This window comes from Balaenoptera acutorostrata, chromosome 1, assembly GCF_949987535.1.
Source record: "Balaenoptera acutorostrata chromosome 1, mBalAcu1.1, whole genome shotgun sequence".
Lineage (NCBI taxonomy): Eukaryota > Metazoa > Chordata > Mammalia > Artiodactyla > Balaenopteridae > Balaenoptera > Balaenoptera acutorostrata.
The window spans coordinates 48,283,550-48,304,230 of NC_080064.1; the positions used below are offsets into that span (position 1 = coordinate 48,283,550).

The 20,681-nt window shown below is 36.0% G+C and overlaps 2 protein-coding genes across 7 annotated transcripts in view; one reads left to right on the forward strand and one right to left on the reverse strand.

The window, feature by feature from the left end:
• The window catches only part of PRKAA2 (protein kinase AMP-activated catalytic subunit alpha 2), a 73,884-nt gene extending 63,897 nt beyond the window's left edge, over nt 1-9,987 (forward strand). For all 5 annotated transcript variants that reach the window (XM_057542798.1, XM_057542810.1, XM_057542800.1 and 2 more), the window contains 2 exons: nt 717-843; nt 2,111-9,987. In XM_057542798.1, coding sequence (XP_057398781.1) covers nt 717-843; nt 2,111-2,349 — 366 coding nt within the window. In that variant the 3' untranslated portion in view covers nt 2,350-9,987. The remainder of the gene's footprint in view (nt 1-716; nt 844-2,110) is intronic.
• Nucleotides 9,988-12,974: 2,987 nt separating this feature from the next.
• The window catches only part of FYB2 (FYN binding protein 2), a 133,434-nt gene continuing 125,727 nt past the window's right edge, over nt 12,975-20,681 (reverse strand). For both annotated transcript variants that reach the window (XM_057542787.1, XM_057542785.1), the window contains exons 16-20: nt 20,187-20,273; nt 18,396-18,477; nt 14,521-14,677; nt 14,381-14,414; nt 12,975-14,048 (exon numbers count right to left, since the gene is read on the reverse strand). In XM_057542787.1, the coding sequence (XP_057398770.1) occupies nt 14,027-14,048; nt 14,381-14,414; nt 14,521-14,677; nt 18,396-18,477; nt 20,187-20,273 (382 nt within the window). In that variant the 3' untranslated portion in view covers nt 12,975-14,026. The remainder of the gene's footprint in view (nt 14,049-14,380; nt 14,415-14,520; nt 14,678-18,395; nt 18,478-20,186; nt 20,274-20,681) is intronic.

Sequence of the window (20,681 nt, forward strand, 5' to 3'; positions counted from 1 at the left end):
AAAAAAAATTTTCAAACATATCATGTAAATATTCATTTGACATGTTTTATTTCATTATTTGTACATGGAATGAATAAACAAAATAATATTTCCTTAATACCATTTAAAAAAAAACAGATCTCCCTTTTCCGAAGCAGTTTTATTTAGTTAAAAAGGAGATGTTAATGTCTTTAAAATTCTTACTGAGAAATTTTTGGAACTAATTTGATAAGATGTTTTGAAAACCAGAATCTTCGTTATCTGAGTTGCGGTTTTATTATCTTCAAAAGCCAAATAGTATCTTCTTTACGAGATTACTACGATACTTAAATTTTGTGGCAGTACCTGTTAACAGTGCCTGATTCAAACCATTGACATGTTATTTGTCCTTTTTCTGTCTATTCTATATTCATAGGTAAAGGTATCCAAGTTGATACCTTTGGGCAACCAATATATTACTGATGGTTTAGAGTGGAGGCATATCTGGAAAGAATGCTGGACTCTCTAGAGTCTCTGAGTTCCCTTTGAATTTTAACTGTTGTACACAGTACTGTTAGTGGGATTAAATAAATACTAAACTACTATGTAATGTTAAAAAAAAAGATCATTCAGGAATTCCCTCTCTACCCCACCTCTATCAGTTATTTGTTTTGATATTATTCTTTGCAATAAGAATAAGGGAGATATTTTGTAGTTTGTTATTTTGAATGTTTTTCCTTAAAGATTTTTCATTTTAGGTAGTGAATGCATACCATCTACGTGTAAGAAGAAGAAATCCAGTGACTGGCAATAATGTGAAAATGAGCTTACAGCTGTACCTGGTTGACAATAGAAGCTATCTTTTGGATTTTAAAAGCATTGATGGTAAGGAAGCCATGCAGGCATGAGCTCTGAGAAGATAAAACTTGGCACTAGTTGACAAGATGTTAAACCATCTCAAAGACATGGTGGGTAGGTCTTCTCTACTGGTTTTTAAGTAATCTAGATTTAACTAAAAATGTAAGTGAAACAAAAAGGATTGAAGACGTGGAAAATCTCTAATCTAGCACTTCTCCAAAAGAAGTGCTTCCTTGGTATAAAAAATGTCATTTGTATTGTTGGCTGTGGAGAAAAGTAAGGAACAACAGGAAAGCAGTTTTTACCTAAAATTAGCTGGTGTTGTTAGATTCTTTGTTACACTTCTCCATTCATCTTTTATCAGTAAGCATTATAATATCTAAACGTCATTCTTCATCAGCTTCTCTCATCTTGGGTGGCCAAGGTATCCAGATAGGCCTTTCCTGGGATTTGGGCTGGATTTTGGTGCCCATGGCCATCCAGGAGGCAGAGGAGTCAAGGGAGGTGGTCATGTCCAAGGACCTAGTGTGTGCCAAGAGTCAAACCTGGCTGAGCAAATGTGCTTATTCCACTCAGAGGCCCAAGTGGGATACAAGTAGAATAAACCAAGAGTTCACTGCTGGATGGAACCAGAGGAAAACTGAGTTCATAGTTAGGGAAGTTGTTTTCAACAGCATTTAAACATTTTTCTTGAACTGCCATCAACTATTGCTGTGTTTATATGGTCCCCAGACCACCATCATCAAAATTACCCAGAGTTCTTGTTAAAAAGAAGATTCTTAGGAACTCTCCCAGACCTAGCAAATCAGAATCTCTGGAGATGGGTCCTGGGAAACTGGGAATCTGCATTTTTAACAAGATTTCCCTTGCCCCTTCCCCTAGGCAGTTGCAGTGTACACTGAAGGATCAGTGCAATGGTAACTTTTGTTTTTATCTTAATGATTTTTTTCTGTTTATACAACACAAGAAAATAATCTTCCAAAGGTGTGCTTTCTTCAAATGAAAGGGATATCAGTTTGATTTCAAGGTTACTGTCGAATACTATGTTGAGAAGGATTTAGGAGTCACATTTTGACTGTATGGGAGTGTTGAGATTGGTTAGTGATGTCTGTTATGATTGTGGGAGGGAAGAGCTTTTGCCACCCCTGCTCCTAAAACACTGAGACATGACATTTGCTGTCAGGTTGCCCTTGCTCAGATGTGTTTACTTAATATTCTGAATAAGGTATCTTCATAGGAAGGGCTCGGGCAAATATACCTTTCCTATAAATTGCACTTCTTTGGTCCATTTCAGATGAGGTGGTGGAGCAGAGGTCTGGTTCCTCAACACCTCAGCGGTCCTGTTCTGCTGCTGGCTTACACAGACCGCGATCCAGTTTGGATTCTGTAACTGCGGAGAGCCATTCACTCTCTGGCTCTCTCATGGGCTCCTTCATCGGAAGCACATCGTCTTCAGTTCCACCTCGCCTGGGCAGTCACACCATGGATTTTTTTGAAATGTGTGCCAGTCTGATCACTACGTTAGCCCGTTGATGATCTTTCCTTAGTGTCTATCTTTCTGTTTTTGCACTGTGAAAATCAGATATATTCTTTAAATTATTGTTTTACTTATGGATATCACATACTCTGCAGTACTGGTTGAGAGCTGTGACTATCTCCAGGGGACACTCAACTCCATTGAAATTACTGAAAACGAAAAAGTCTGACATTTTATTTACTGTAGACATCTGTAATTCTGTTTTGCCTATGATAAATTTACATAGGTAGTATCTTTAATACGTGAACATTGATGAAGATTATTGTTAATCTAAGATTGTGGATTCACTACAGATGATTAATACACCTTTACTGGTGAACCATCTCAGTCAAAGAGTGGTTTGGCAACATCTTCTTGCTTTACTGTTGAGTGTAGATAAATCCAGTTTGCTTTCTAAATTTCAGCAGGCTTTAAGCTGTGTTTATGCACAAGAAGATTAAAAAATAGCACAAACATTAGTAAGATAGTAATTAAATGTTGAAATCTTAAGAACCAGCCCCCCAAATTTCAGAAACCAAGTTCTGCTAGCAGTTTTTGCAAATATTGCCCAGTGTTCAACAGAAGGGCTGTGGTCCTGAAACAGGTAACGGCCATTTCCAGGTTCCTTAAAAACAGCTATAACCAACTAGAGGTTTTATCTTGAGATTTTCCTGAATAACATATTTAAGAGCCTTCAAGGTTCTACTCAGTACTGGAACATCTGGAATTACAACAACATTTGTCTTTTTCATATACTTATATCATTTTACAACATGCCTTCAAAATCTACGTTTCTCAAATTCTTTTTCACTCTACTTATTTTTGTACTTCACCAAGCATGATAAAATAGACAGTTAAATGAAACAAAGCAAAATGTCAACAGTCTCTTAAAGAGAACTCTTTATCTTTGATCCCTTATTGTGTGTGGTGGCGAGGAGTTTGGTGTGTATGTGTGTGTCCTGTTGTATCCCATAATGCTAATTATTCCTCAGAAGTTTGTTACTGTATTCACCCCCCTCCCTCACCTTCCCTAGTCACCTTTGTCTTTGTTTATTGTTTGATCCTTAGTGGCTAATTGACTCAGCTTTGACATCTTTTCTGGTTCTCTTTCTTTGTTCTATATCTTGGTTGCTAGCCATCCAGTTTGAAACACTGTTCTGGCCCTAAGGGCTTTTATGTACTTCCAAAGCTTGGTAGGCTGTGACTTTCACCGTTGAACCTGGTAGGGCAGGGAAGCCTTAAACATTCAAAAAATTCTCTCTTGAATAAATATATGTGTTGTTTACATATATACATATATGTATTCGCACCAGTGCTTTTAAATGAAAAACCAAACTTTTTTTTTTTTTTGGCTTTGTGCAGGTTTTTTTAAGGCTTTTAAAAAAACAGAAAACCTATATACAGCAGGGTAGATAATAGCCCATTGATTACATTTTGTTTTAGTAAAAATATTTAATTTTAAAATTATGTATAATTTATCGAATTTGTATTTATTCATTTGTCTTGTTTAATATGTTATAATTAACAATCTCATTCACCTGACTTACCCTATAAAAGATTAAGCTCTTGAAAACAAAAAGTGACATTGCCTTGACAGGTTTCTCTTTGCCAAAAATAATGTGTTTTCTACCAAGAAGCAAATGAGAATGTTAGACCAAATTTCTCTTGTGTTTATGAAAGACAAGTATGTCTATCTTTAAAGAGCTTTGAGTCAGGAGTTTGCAGTGTGTCACATCATATTGTTTTAAAGAACTTTTTTAAAATGGTGTTATATAACTTTTAAGCCTGACTTCTTAATATCAAAATACAAGGAATCCTTGTTAGCCAATTTGGGAAAGAGGGTGGGGTTGCAGTTAAGATGTGTTAAGTTTAAACCTTTGAAAGATTGCCATCTAGTGGCATCGAAGGATACTTTTTTGTGAATATTTTTATAGGGAAAAGCAGTCCTGCTGCATATAGGTATGGCATAATTTTGGCCTCAACAAATGTGTAAATACCTCTTTTGGGAAAAACAGGACAACCTCATAATACTTGCCTATGAATGGGGTGACCTTCAAAATAAGGAATTAATTTGATTCCTTATTCCCAATGACAAAATCCCTAACAATTTTGAAGACAGAAATGGTAGGAAGGAATCCAGTGGCATTTTAGCTTCTTTAGTCTAATGAATCAAATGTTAGAAACTTATATTAAAGTTGCTTTAAATGGATGATTGTCATGTTTTTTAAGAGTTAAAAAGTTATTTACTATTTTCTCATTCTTGCCAGTATTTATGAATATCTACATTTTGATAGCCATCTGTTGAATTTTAGGAGAACCAAGGGTCACAGTTTGGGTTCTTGTGTCCTTAAGTTTTTAGAGCACAGCTCTTCTGTGAATGTAGATGGCGTAGTACTTTGTAGAGACAAGATTACAGGAGACTCAGCCCAGCATAATGGGGCTAGAACATTTTCATAGGAGACTCTTTGTTGCTAATGAGTAGGGAGAGGGAAAGAAATCAGTTGCTAAATTCCCACATTTCAGTCTTGTAAACTGGGTAATTGTGGATGTGGTATGTGGTAGACAGACCTGGGGTAGGAACAGTTTCTTCATGTTAAGATTCTGGAGGAGAGCTGCTGTTATTAGGCTACAGATAAAGTCTTAGCTATATCATGGAAATGGAGTCCATACTGGTTCTAGAATAGCATTTCCCAAACTGCCTTGTGTCAGATGCTCTGTGGAAAAGGGGTTTCATTGAGCAAGTTTGGAAAATGATGCATGTTACTCTCCTGCTTGAAGATGACAAAGGATGTGGGCATAAAGACTTTGACCAGTCCTTCTGTGAAAAAGAGAAAACCATTTAACTTTGTTTAATCCTGCTTTGCCCAGATTAATTTAAACATGGTTTTAAACTTACTATCCCCTGGGAAAAAACATACTTGAAAAATACTATTTTAAGAAAATTATTGTACCAGGTTGCCATAATGGGTAGATAAGAATAAAATTAAGATTTCCTTTTCCCTTATCAGTTGTTGGAGAGAATCTGGTTCAAAATCAGAATAATTTCATTTTAACCTGTAGACATATTCATCTTGAGCGAATGCTGGATTAGTAGAATTTTATATGTCTACAACTTGTTTCATAGCACCTTGATTTTCTTAATCAGGTTGTGGTATTTTGTGGAGGGCAAAATTTATTCTTTTTTGTGTTGAATGGATAACTGAAAAACCTTAAACAAGATTACTTCTAAAAATGGTCTAAGAGACTAGTAACTAATGCTTATGGCTCTATGGGTAATGAGTCAATAACATTGATTCTTACTTTCAGAAAGTATAGTCAGTGAACATTTTCTAAATACTATTATATATAGAACACCATATTTAGATCTAATTCCTGTTATTCCTTAATGAAGGAACAAACAACATCCTGAATTAGATATGTTGGGAGGGAGGGAGGCAAACTATTATAAGTTGGGCTTTTGTTTTGATCAACAAATTTTTGAGACACGTTTGTAACCACTAGTGTTTGCATTCCTTGATACTTGCCAGCTATAAAGAGAATCCAAGAGCCTAAATTATTCAGAAATAACAGTATTCCATGTCAGGGAATTGGCTATATGTAGTACAGACAATTCTCCCCTTTCTGCAAATAGGTTTCCTGGGACAGTTACATAATCCTGGGCTTGCTTTCTCTTATTCCCTAGCCAGTTTGTACTCAGGGAATACAAATTGATTTTTTATTAGATGAGACATAATTGAGAAGATAATCATAGACAACTGTTACAGATTTTTTGACTTTGGATTTATCTGTGAATGTACAGTATATTGAGTTAATATAAGCAATGCACCTTCCATTTATAAAATATAAGATCTTGGAATGTGCCTCCCATAGACACTGCATGTTTATCTATTCACTGGTTAATAATTTAAATCCTGTTAATGGCTGTGAAATCTCAATATCTAAATGCTAGACATGTTCACAGTTTTGTCTGTTTTTATTTCTTTTTAAAGACCTCCACGTTTTCAATTTGGCACGTCTTTACCTGATCTTTCTGTCACTCTGTGAATTAAAATAGGGAATGTACTTTATTTTAATAATAGTTCTCAGAAACTCTAAAATTCTGGATGAGGGATCTGTGCAATCTGTTTGTAAGTCACATCCTGTGTTGGGCCTCATTTTTGTAACCTCTAAAGTGGGAGGGATAGATTAAAAGACCTCTGAGTTACCTTTCAGCTTTAAAGTTCTGTCTTCTCTGCCTTTTCATATGATTTGTATTAGTGCTCACTTTTTACACATTTAGAGATTTTATACTTGTGTGAATGGTCTGTATTTGTTTGGCGAGGTGTTTTGAAGGTATATACTAAAATATTTTTCTAAATACAGCTGCCCCCCTGGAATACAAATGGTAAAAATCATCCAGAAAACCAAACATGTTAAAATGTCATGTGCACTTGCCATAAAGCAAAAGATTACTAATTTGGAGTGATGGAAGTGTTCCATACATTTTAATAGTGATTTTTAGATCCAGAGACCCTCCATATCTTCTATTAACTTATTTAATACGTTACGGTAACCTTGTGAGTTAACGATTTTCCGGATGAGAAAGCAGGGCCAGAAAGCTCTTCACAAGGCTTTAATGCCATACAAGTGTTCAGTGATGATCACTGCTCTTTATCTGCCCCCTTCCTCTGGGGGAAAACAGTCTGAATCACTGAAATATCTGCATAGTTGAGTAATAAAAATAAAGATGTATTGCTTTCAAGTCTTAGAGTGACATGAAGTAGTCTTAACTGAATATTTTTTAGTTTAATTATTTGAACCAGTTGATTGTACTAACTAGATGTAATTATCGTAAGTATTTATGATTAGCATATTGATTTTTGTTAAGTACTTCTAAGTTATTGAGGGTGCTTAAAAAATACTGAAGAAACTTTTTAGGACATGATTCTTCCTTTAACTTTATTTATATGAATCTCATAGCACAAGATTTTTTAGAAAGTAAAACTAGCCCCAACTCCTATCTTAAATTATCATAGTTTTTGACTATTAATCTAAATTAGGCTTATCTAAATTTCATATACAGATTGATAATTTTTCATTTTATATGCATATTAGATGATAAGACGCTATTTTCATAGAGTATATTTCTATTCACAGACTACCTAATCATTATTGGCTTGATATAGATTCTTTCAAACCTTATAAAAATTTGAAATGTAATTTATGTTTGAGCTTTTAAAAGTGTATCTTATTTAAGCAAGTTGCTGGCATCCTTACCAGCCTTTCCCTATGTAATTATAATGCATTTGATGCCACTGAACAGTAATAACATAAAGAACAGGACCCACGGTCTAGACTATGTTGAGTTTTAATTAAACTTTTTCAGTCATAACCTGATAAGAATCAGGCTGGGTCTAGAAGTTAAACTGCGGGGCTGTATTAATTTCATGAGCCAATGTTAATGCTTACTGCCAGCCTGCATAGCAGTGCCAGTTTGCAGCCGTGATTGTGTGTGTGACTTTTGGTAACTACTGTTTATATGTGAAGCAGCTCAGATGTTATGGAAGTAGCTCATGATTATTTGGACAAGCAGGGTAAGTAAATTTAAGTTACGTTTGAAAAAGTGCAATTAAGGAAATCCGAGAGCAGAATGCTCTTTCCAGGAAAAAAGTGAAGTGCTTGTAGAATATCCTAGCATGACAACTCTTTTGAACATACAGAGAAATTTGACAGGGTTCGTACAGTGGGAATTTTTTAATTCGCGGTTTGCTACTTCGTGTCGATTTAGAACTTCAAGGAAGGATGGGAGGGAGGCTCAAGAGGAAGGGGATATGGGGACATGTGTATGCATATGGCTGATTCGCTTTGTTGGGCAACAGAAACGAACACAGTATTGTGAAACAACCATACTCCAATAAAGATGTATTAAAAAAACGACTGAAGAAAAAAAATAAAATTTCAAGGAAGGAATAGGAACATTCTAGCCAAGGAGAACTGCATATTTAATTTTTGCTGCTAATTTAAGCATGCATTTTTCACAGCTAAAAGTCCTTTTTAAGTTTTGTTACAAAGAAAGTCATTTTTCTAGACAGATAACATTTTCCTAAGATGGAAAAAAACAGATCCACTAAAAAAACAAAAACACCTTAATTAATTGTGCCTTTTCTCTTGAATTGTAGGACTAATAATTAGTCAAAAACTTGTTTAAACTGTGTTTTTTCCCTAATTCCTCTCATTTTTCCTTAAATCTGTCCTCCACAAACAGTCACATTGTTTGCTTTTGCCTGTTTGTTTTCAGGTTCCTTTGGCCAGACCTCACTATCATTGTCAGAAATTGTTCACTAAATGTGTTTTTCTGTTTGTTTTATGTTGCTTCACTTTTTAAGTCACCTTGGTAAAAGTTTGGCTGCCTTTTCATGTTTTTAAAATGAATGCAATGAATAGCACTCTTTATATTTCGACCCTTTAAAAAGTTTGTAAAGGAAAGAAATAATGCAGAGCAAAGAACAAAATCTAATTTTGAATCTGATTCTCAGTTTGGCTGCTTGACAGCAGCAAGTCATTTAACCTCATTTAGTTTTTTCATCTACAAAATGTGGATAATAACCTACCTCACAGATGTGTGTGAGAAACTGAAGGCCCTTGTTTAAAATACAGGCTTTATCATCATATTTAATGTAAATCCCTTCCTTTTTTTTAATAGATATCTTTGATACTGATAGGATGAGTATCTTCATTGTAGGTAAGTCTTATGTGGTAAGAATATAGTGGTAAAAATGTTTAAAAGACCAGTTTTACAAATTATGGTATTCTTATTTTAAGGGACTTTTAAAATTTCTTGAAAGTATCGAATATCCAAATATCAAATTTGTCTTTTGTTGCAACAGATATTCAGAACTTCTTAAACTGTTGGCTGAAGATGCCTTAATGTACCAAAATACAGCTTTCTCTCCAGACTATTCACAAATATCTATGGTTGTATGATGTTTTGAGTGTTTAATGTAAAATTGTTAGAGAACTGTGAACTCTAAGCATAGTAATCTTAATGTTGTTTTAGGAAGAATGTTTGTGTTCTGTATCATGTATGCTTAAATATCATACAGTGACTTTTGAGTGCAACAAACAAAACTGAAAGTTGACAGCCATTAGGTTGTGTGTGTCCATGACAATCATAAGAAAATGTAAGATTGGATATTAATTGTTCAAAAAATTTTCAAGAACACTTTGCATTCATTCTTTCTTAGCCCATCTTTGGAAAACAAATCCCATAGGCTGATGCATTTACCCACCGAAGCACTTGATTACATATCTATTAAAATAATTTTTTTAACTGTTGAAATTGGGATCATTTTTCTATAATTCATTTCAGGAAGAGGAAAAAAAGACCAGACTCTTAGTGCTTTTGTGTTTTAATAACCATAGATTCAAAGTTCAGTTTTGTTTGTTATGTATTTTTTGTGAGTGTTAAATGATCAGTGGGAAGAATGTCTTCCAGCAACTGTGTGGTAAAGATGTCTTCTTGAATTACACAGCATTTCATAGTTACAGGTTCTCCCTAGTTAATACTTGCACTGTACAAACTCATAGGTAACAAACACAAAAGAGAAAAGCAGCCTGTCTGATTACTTATAAGCTTTTTTCACAAAATCAAATTAAAGTCTCTGGTTAATTTGAAAGCTGTTTTGTTTCTGTTCAGTCATTAAGCTAATATTTTGCAACTCAATTAATAGTTACAGACAAAGCCATTGCAGAACTTTGCTGCCTGTGATTCCTTGGAGATTCCATACCATCTTTGTCCACTTTTGTCTTCCTTGTTCTACACTGTAGTTTCTAACTTTAGCCATTGTATTAGTTTCCTATTGCTGCCATAAGAAGTTACTACAAACTTAGTGACTTAAACAACACAAATTTATTGTCTTACGGTTCTGTAAGTCAGAAGTTCGGTGGGCTTAGCTGTTGTTTGTTTCTGCATCAAGTCACACAGGCTGAAAACCAAAGCATTGGTAGGGCAGGGTTCTGGGGCAGAGTCTGTTTCAAGGCTCATTCAAGTTGGTGGTGAATTTAGTTCTATGCTGCTGTGGGATTGCAGTCCCATTTCCTTTCTGGCTCTTGGCTAGGGATCACTTGCAGCTTCTAGAGACCAGCATCATTCTCTGGTCCATGGCTCCCTTCATCTTCAAAGCCAGTGACAGGGGGCTTATGCTTCAAATGTCACCTGCCTCTTCTTCACTACATCTCTGACTGGCTGACTCTTCTGCCTTCCTCTTCTGATTGTAAGGGCCCATGCTAGTAAATAGGGCTCACTTCGATAACCTCCCTATTTAAGGCCAGCTGGTTTGCAAACTTAATTTCATCTATAAAGAAGTCCCTTTTTTCCAAGTCGTCACATAACATATTTACAGGTATTAAAACCAGGACACGAAGATCACGGAGGCCAAAGTTCTGCTTACCATAGCAGACCTCAGGTTTACAACAAAATTTTACACTGAAGGCTGCTGAGAATAGAGAACAAGCAATGTAGATGTGGTCCTATGTGCTTATGATTGTCACCTCCCATATTTATATATCTAAAAGCAACTTTTTGAAAAATATATGCTAGCTCTCATTAAAAACACATCAAAGTCAAGCTATATAAGATTTCAATTTGCTTTATCCAAACTTTTAGAAGAACAGATTTGTTTTTATTAGCAAATACTTTTTCCCTTTAGTTCCTAAATTGTATGGGTAATAGATGCTTATTGTAGCAAATCTGAGTACAGGAAGTTTGAAGAAGCTGAAAAAAATTATCTGAACCCTGTTACCCAGAAACAACCACTTCTTAGGAATTTGTCATTATATATTGACTTTTTGCTCTTCCTCTTCTTCCCCTCAGAATCTATGTGTTTTAAAAGTTCTGAACATGTGCGGGAGAGGCCCTGCTCAGGAGAATGCTATGTCGACTTGGAAGACCAAGTGTGTCAGAGTTACTCAAAAGGAGGAAGGGACAGCTTTGGTGGTGCATGTTAACAGGTTGCTGGTGGCCCGGCCTATAAATGAATGAGAGGCCCAGTGGTAGCCTCTGTTAGGGTCAAGTCCCTTTGTAAGCTGTCTTTTATCCAACAACAGAGTGTTGTCATCTTTAATGATTTATTTTTATGCAAGATTAAACAGTAAAATAGAAACTGTTGTTTTTCCATTGAAATGTTCTGCTAGATTAGGGTTTCTAGGAGACAGATGACATTTGCTTGAGACATTACTGAAACTTTATGATGTTTACATTAAAGAACCTTGTAGATTAATAGTGTATGAAGTTGTTTAGTTTCAGTGCCGTGATTTAAAGAATGGAAGAAATGTGGCTGATTGATAGCGAAATAGAAACAACTACTTCGATGTGGATGGAATGTTCTTCCTAAAAATGTATTCCATATCAATAAATAGTAATTAGGTACTAGTTTATATTAGACCAAATGGTTTATACTTCAAAAAGCATAGAAAAGTGTTCAGTTTCAAAAGCCTGTTAGGTATATCTATGTAAAATTATTACATCCTAGCCATTCTCTCAAGTCTTAATCTTTGAATTTCAAAAACCTGTTTTTATGTTCAGCATCTTCCAACTTCAGAAAAGGCCAGGTACTAAAAATAACAACACTTAGACAGTATTTTGTATTAAGGATTTTAGGACACTTTTATTTATATTATTACATTACAGCCTAACAACAACCCTGAGAAGGAGACAAGGTGAGTGTTATTAGCCCTGCTTTACTGATGAGGAAATGGAGACTCAGAGCTGAGTCATGGAATTAATTAGAATAAGAGGCCGTGCGATGAGATGGAATGTGCATGGGACAAACCTGTGTCAGGTAAAATGTAGTCCCACTGCCACCTCAGGATTTAAGATACTTCATGTTTTGGTGCGGTGGCAAGTGTGATATGTGGGTTTTGATCCTCTTTTGTACCGGATTATTGCAGGAATGGTGTTGGCTCAACATAGCCCTGCACTCCTTCTGGCTTACCACCTTGCCCATGGGTCATACCTGTCCCATGTCCTCTCTTCTACCGTGCCCAGTGTGGGAGAGGGCTGCTGTTGCCTGGGTACCCTGCCTCTCACTGAGAAGTAAATTCAATCCGGGGTGGGGGGGGCGGGGTCCAAGCAGAAATACATTCCCAGCCTTTCTTTGGTGCCAGCCTTAATCTCATCTCCCAGAAAAGAAATCTCAGTGTCACTTCCCAATTCCTTTTCTCTCTCACTTCTACCTCTAATGGGGCTCCTGAAACTATGTATTTCTATTGCTGCTGTCTTAAGGGCTATAGTGGTCTTAACGCCTCGAATATTGCAAAAATAACTAGTCTCTCGTTCTAATATGTCATCCATAATCTGTCACCCATATTGCCATGATTTTTTTTTTCCTTTTTTCTCCAGACACCTGGCATTGTGTTCCTGCTTAAGACCTTTGAATGGTTCCTACTCTCTAAAGGAAAAAAAGTCCACGTGAACTCTGTCACATTCTAGCCCTGACTTACCCCATTCCAGCACTTGCCATTTCCTACCAGATACACTATACTCCTTTTACCTTGAATTTCTTCCTGGTCACCAGGCAGAGCATGGATTTTTCCATCTCTGTGTCTTGTCTAGCAAATATATGTGTTTGTTTAAAGACCAAGCTTCAGTGTCACCTATATGTTGTGTGTTATAATTGTTATTTGTAATAATCTCTGTACCTGTCTTCCTCTCTAAACTTTATGAATACTTTTGATCTTTGTCTTCTGGAATAAGCTTGGCCTTTATTGGCACATGCCATTTGGAACAAGAAAAAGAAGATAAAAGAACATAGAAGCTTAAAAAATAGTCTCACAGTATAAAGGATGAGGCCATGGATCACACCCTTGAAGGGCAGAATCACCCTAACAGGCAGTGTACATCATCTGAAAAATAGAATGTTATTTACAGCTCAGCTTATTTATGTTTCTTTACTTTCTGTAAGTAAAAATACCTATGAATTATTTTAATAGATATTTGGGCATAAACAAAATACTATCCTGCTGTTTAAAATAAGTAAAATGGTTATTTTAAACTGATACAGCATATATATTATTTAAATTTTATTAAATATATTTAGGCAATTCTCAAAATGTTGGGTGAATTTAGGAAAAAAACTACTTTCCAGCATACTATTCCCAAAGAAACCAATTTTGGGCAGCATTCGTCTGATTTTAGTTTTGTGATAAAATTGGTATATAAATGTCCTTCTGCTTTGAGATTATACCTTAAATTGGAGTATTTAAAAGATGTTGGTTATACTATTTACTTTTCAGAATTCAATTACACCCAATTGAAATGCACAACATCTTCTAGAAATTATAAACACTCGTGTACTAATATTAGAAGCATTAGAAGCAAACTAACCATCTGCACAACTGACTAGATGCCATAAGGCGTGATTTCTAACTTTGGACATGGCTCATTAAACAAGTGCTGGAATGCCAACACACACTGCTTCACAGTCTCTTGAGCCAGCACTGAAATAGATACTGAAATAGACATTGAAAGATAACTGCTTAGGAGCAAAATCAACATCTAAATGTGGAGGATTTGTTTTTCTCCTCTAAATTCCTGATGAAAGTTTCCACAGATTCCACCATCTCATGCTGACACGTCAACTGATTGATGTAGGGCAGGACTGAGACCTTAGAACTAGTTCTCACTTGTGCAGACTGTACCATTTGATCTTGATCTTCCTAAGGTGACCAAACTTCATGCCTGAGAAAAAAGAAAAATAGACAAACATTTTGAAATACAGGCCCATGGAATAGTGAGTAGGAGACTTCAGGGGAATTTTTTATCCAGTTTAATATTTTTATGCTCCTTTAAAATGTTTATAAATATGCTCTGTAGAGAAGTTTGATAACCTCAGGAGCGGCAGACACAAAAATAGTCTCTTCCAAGTAATCCTTATAGAATAGGGCATTGCATATTGAAAAACTTTTCCTGAATTTAAATATATGAAATAGTCTTTCCTTGAGACTTATAGACATAATAATGTATTATGTATTTAGAATTTATTATTTAAAGTATAAAATCAAACCACTTACTTGAAATCTAGATGTTCAATTAGCACATATCCATCTATAGAAAATAAAAATCACTATTACTAATCTGAAAGTTATAATGCTTTGAGATTTTTTTAAAAAACAGTGATTGAAATCTTATGGGCAATAAGCCAGTAACTTACATTTGCCTTTAGAATTGCGACATATCAGTAGATTTTCTTCAGTGATATCAATGACTTCCAGTTCTTCTCCAGGGGTTATTGGCAAGTCGAATATTCCATTTCTTGAATTATTGGAACATGCCACTGCTGTGTTCATGACAGTAATTTCTTTGTCATACTGAAAGGAGAAATTACTAATCGGAATGTGCTTGCATAGTTTTCATTCTTTTTCATTGTAACAAAATTAATGGAGGACATACTATAGTAACCTCAAAATAAACTCAAGATGCTAGATATTAATTAGTTAACTAATGACTAAGGGAAAAGAAAATAATAGCAAGATATTCAGGGAAAGAAAAGTTATTTAAGGAAATAATAGTACATTTATTATCACAATCTTACATTTGTTTGTTACGATCATATTTTCAAAGTGTTTTCACACCCATCATCTAATTAATTGTACTAGAATGAATTCTGGTGGGTGAGAAGGCATTACCATTGGTATAAATTAAGTACCGTGAATGGTATGTTAACTGTTGCAGTAATAAAGTCACCACCAAACCTGGGAAAGGACAAGTTAAAAAAGAAAAAAAAGAGGGAAAGAGAAAAACCTCTTTCTTTGTGTAGTGCTTTATAATTCTTTCTTACAGACAGCATTTCTAGCTGTTCTTTCTACCCTTCCTCTCTGGTGGGCTCATGTATTCTTACATACATACAGCTGTAGCACACACATTTTAAAGAGGTAGGAATGATGTGTGGGGCAATTCCCACTCTCCCTTGGTGGCTAACGACGAGCATTTGTGAAAAAAACTGAGGAATTTGATTTCTGACCTCAGGGGAGTTTTTTTTCTGTGTGGTAAACTAGCCAACCCATACATCAACAGGTACACCACCTTCTAATGTACTGAAATCCATTGACTGGAAAAAAATATTTCCAGAATATGTAGCTTATATTTACAGATGTCCGCTTCACCAAATTAGGGTGGCCAAACATCTTCCTTTGCTTGGGATAGTCTCTACTTACAGTTAATGTCTCTATTTATAAATACTTACTGTGATTAAGTGTGCCTCCTTCCACTCTCAGAAATGTCCTGAATTTGGATGATAAGTTATGATTAACCTATACCAAATGGGATCTAATCCACAAGATTTTTCTTTTGCCCAACAGAGTGATCTTACCCTTTCCAGGCCATTGTTCACTGTGAATGCACAGTGATTTCTTAAAATGTAAATCTGATTAGGTGGTCACCTTCTTTTTTTATAAAGTCCTAAAAACTCTTCATTCAGGGTAAGATCCACATTTCTTAGTTTGACATTCAGAGTCCTTTGCCTACCATCATTCCCCGTCCCCCCATTTCTGTCCCCTTTATTGAAGCCACATCAAGCTATATGATAATCCTGAATGTGCTGTGTACCTTACGTATTTCCATGCCATTGCTCCTACTGTTTTCTCTGCCTGAAATACTCTTTTTTCTTAAGTACCTTTTGTGAAGACTTTCATGACTGCCATGTATAATTTACTGTTTTAACTGCACTTTGTATATACCCCTATTATGGTATCTGATTAACATACCATCTCACAAAAGGAAAATGGAAAACAGTTTTATCCATCCTTGTACCCTCAATGCCTGGTACAAATGGGGCACCCAATATTTTGTGATTTGAGCTGAATAAAAATTATTGAAACTGTATAGCTTTTCTAAAGATATATCAAGGAAACTCACCATAGGTGATTAGGAAGAATAGACTCATGTACATATGAGAATGGGGATTTCTGTCCCATATGAGAGTGTCACAGCTACAGTGGGGGGCACTAGATGGAACGTAGGGTCCTTTCAACAGGTAATTGTTACACACTTGTTTTTCAGCTAATCAAATAACGTCACAGATTGCAGTAAATAATTTCATATCACAATTCCTAGATACAGTAACCCTAATCAGCTTTGGTCCAAGCAGAATTTATTAATGATTATGAGGGATTTGTGTATGTTCCTATGTTAGTTCAGTCCAAAAACGTTTTTGGATATTTACACAGTGTTAGGTACTCCTATTCTGCTCTGTGTATGGATAGAAAGATAGATCATATACCCTTGTCCTCCAGGAGCTCATAGTTTAATTGATGAACATGTAATTGCAATAATGCTAATATTTTGTGATAAGCTAGAGGTTTGCTCAGGTATATACGTATGTATAGGTATGTAATTTCTTTAATCAAGAAGTGTGGGTTCCTAGAGGAGATGCCTCAATTAGGTCATCATAAATGAATAGGAGCTAGTCAGATGGAGAAAAGTAGCAAGTGTACACCAGACAGTTGGAACAGACCAGATAAATGCCTAGAGGAAGGAAATAGCAGGACAAGGATAAAGGTAGATGTTCATTCAAGAAACAGAACTATTGGGCTTCCCTGGTGGCGCAGTGGTTGAGAATCTGCCTGCTAATGCAGGGGACACGGGTTCGAGCCCTGGTCTGGGAAGATCCCACATGCCTCAGAGCAACGAGGCCTGTGAGCCACAACTACTGAGCCTGCGCGTCTGGAGCCTGTGCTCTGCAACAAGAGAGGCCGCGATAGTGAGAGGCCCGCGTATCGCGATGAAGAGTGGCCCCCGCTTGCCACAACTAGAGAAAGCCCTCGCACAGAAACGAAGACCCAACACAGCCAAATAAATAAATAAATAAATAAATAAATAAATAAATAAATAAATCAAACATACGCATCTGATTCAAGATCCTCATGTTAAAAAGAAAAAAAGAAAGAAACAGAACTATGAACAATTTGTGGCCAAGACACAAAGTGCAAGGTGAAGAATGGCAGGAAATAAAACCAGAAAGACAAGCAAAGGTCATGACATGAAGAGCTTTATATCTCATGTTAAGAAACCTAATCTTTATCTATTTGGCCATGGGGAACTTTTGAAAGATTTTAGGCAAAGTAGTAATTTGGACAGATTCCATGAGCAGGGTGCATACTTTCTCTCACTCCAATGTCTGGTACATGGAAGGTGTTCAATGTATGTTTCTTAAAATTAATAAATTCTCACTGTGACAGTATATGAAATCAAAAGGGAGGAGTGTTTGAACCTTGCAATTATAGAAAAATGCTCTGTGGACTCTAAATGAAAGAAGTTTTTAATCATTTAGTGTGACCATTTTTATGTTGGGAGCTGGAGGGGAAACTTGAACAAGACAAAAATCTCTTCTTCAGAAGGGACTCAAGACTTTAGTTCAGAATACACACACACACAGAGTAATATCCCTGATCAGTGTTATAACAGATACTGTGTAATAGATGTATGAAATGTGCTGAGGGAGTAACTTTGCCTGGTTGAGTTAGGGAAGCGTGGGTGACATTTGAACAGAGCCTTAAAGAATGACTTAGTTTTTCCAGGCAGAGGAAATAGCATGTACAAAGGCATGATAATACAGAAATGTATCAGGAAAAAATTAACATATCAGATGTTTAATCAAAGATCATGTCAAGGGGCTTCCCTGGTGGTGCAGTGGTTGAGAATCTGCCTGCCAATGCAGGGGACACGGGTTCGAGCCCTGGTCTGGGAGGATCCCACATGCCGCGGAGCAACTAGGCCCGTGAGCCACAACTACTGAGCCTGCGCGTCTGGAGCCTGTGCTCCGCAACAAGAGAGGCCGTCATAGTGAGAGGCCCGCGCACCGCGATGAAGAGTGGCCCCTGCTTGCCACAACTAGAGGAAGCCCTCGCATAGAAACGAAGACCCAACACAGCCAAAAAAATAAATAAATAAATAAGTCAGGAGCTCTTTAAAAAAAAAAAAAAAAAGATCATGTCAATCCCAGTGAGGCAGACGTGCAACACACTTATAGAATCTTTAAAAAAAGAAATTCCTCTTATTGTTAATTTTTACTTTCAGAGGAGAACGTACCTTGAATCTTTCTCTAAAAAGTTTTTCTTCTCTTTCCATTCTGTTCTTTTCTAAGTTTTGCTTCTTGGTTTTGAAGAAATTCCTGGGAGATAAGCAGGCAGAAATATGCAGGTAGAGTGACGTGTATTATAATAAAACTCTAAGCTTCCAAAGCCATAAACTCATTCTATTTCAGGATAAATTCAGATATAATTTTATGTGTTTAATTTTATACCATCTTCCTGTTGCCTCTCCTTCCTCAAATCTATCTGCATACCTTCCTCCAGAGTCATCTTTCTAAAATTTAATTGATCATGTCACTCTCTTGCTTAAAACCTTTCAATCTGTGTCTACTGCCTATAAGATAAAGTCAAATTCCTTAGTGTGGTACACAGGGCATTTTATAATCTGGCCCCAACCTACCTTTCCAGCTGCCCTTTTCCATATACATTCAAAGTCTACATGGAACATCTTAGAAGGTGGGCTATCATTTCTCTGTCTTTATACCAGGGATACCCTCCCCCAGACTTCTCTGAAAACTGGTCATCATCTTTGATAAAGGGATAATAGAAGGGTTGCACTAATATAGAAAGTAATTCTTATTGGTAGAGTAAGTTGGTAGAAACCATTTAAAAAGGAACAAAGAACACAGAAAATTGATACATCAATTTACAGGAATAATAGTAGACTCAATATTGCATTTTCAAATTTACTCAGTTGAGAAAAAAAGTAAACCATTATATCAGTCTGTTGTAAGAAGTAAAAAAGCACGAGAAGATTGTTTCCTAAAAAGACTTATGTATAGACATTAAAATACTAGAAAGCTTTCTTTGGGGTGGGGAAGGTAAACAATTTCACTGTTATTTCATCTCTTGGAATTCTGTTTTGTTATGCTACACAAAAGTAAAAGTGTGAAGTTTAAGGTAGAAAGATGCTCTTCTCATCTAATGAATACATCTTTCCAACTTGGGAAAAATAAATTACATCAAGTCTAAACTTAAAACAAACTTAAGGAAAGGGCCATCCTATGCCATCCTCTGAGTTTAAATTTGGTATAGACTGATGTCTGATTTCTTTTGGGGTGCCCGTGTAGGACTTTTCTAGGCAGATTTCCCAGAGCAGACAGACCATGCAGTGTTCCCAGCTCAGTGACGGTTTAGACAAGGATTTCCCCAAGACACTTATTAAACAAAGTGCCTCATCTCCTGCCCCATATCCCAGCAACTGAGAAGACTGAAGCACAGAGAGCACTAAGTGACCATCAGAGATAGTAAAAAGCATCACCACCCCACCAAGCCAACTGGGAATTTGAATCACATGAATAAAGGTGAGATCTTGAGTCAATAAAACATTTTTTTAAATTTCTAACGCTAATGTAGTAATAACTAGAATTATATTGTATTTTAGGGAAATCAGTCTTACTATATGATACCTAGTTTCTCTTCTCAAAGCATCATTTAAGTTCCAATTGGTGTATTATTTAAGTTCTGTCTTACCGGGGAAAAGTTCCTACAGCCCAAAGGAAGACTGGAAATTTTTCATCATTTGATAAGGACTGGCTAGAATTCTTCTCTTGCTCCCTATCCACCAAAAGCAGGAATGATAAAGATAAATGTGTGTGACACTTTACATTTTCATATTCTTTTTCTCTTTTAATCCTCTCAGTTGTACTATAACGTAGGTGTTAATATTCTCATTCTGTAGATGAGGAACCTGAAAATCAAATTTAATGACCTGCCCAAGGTCACACAGCTAGTAAGAGGTATAAATCGCAGCAGATAAGCTGTAATTTAAGTGTACATTTGTGCTTACCTTTCTGATTCTTTAGCACCATTTTTCTCTTTTTTTTCCTTTGATATCAAAAACTTGGGCTTCCAAGTTTTTAGTTTATCTTCATCACTGAGAAGGAAAATATTTTGAGCAAGTAAATTAAGATTGAACTAAAACCCTTACGGAACAATCAGTACTTTCTGGGCAACTGTGTTTTACCAAAAAATTAAAAATTAAAAAGTCATCTAGAAGTATATTTTGATAATCTATGGCAAGGCCAGAGAGTAAATATTTTAGGCTTTGCAAGCCATGCCATCTCTACTACTCAACTACTCAACTACTACTCAACTCTGCTATTGCACCTGTATTTACAATAACAAGTGGCCGGCCATATTTGGCCCCCAGGCCATAGCTTGCCAACGCCTGATCTGTGGCAATCCAAATTTGAAGCCAGAATCTGAAAAAGAATGGATATATGTATCTGTATAACTGAATCACTTTGCTGTACACCTGAAACTAATACAACATTGTAAATCA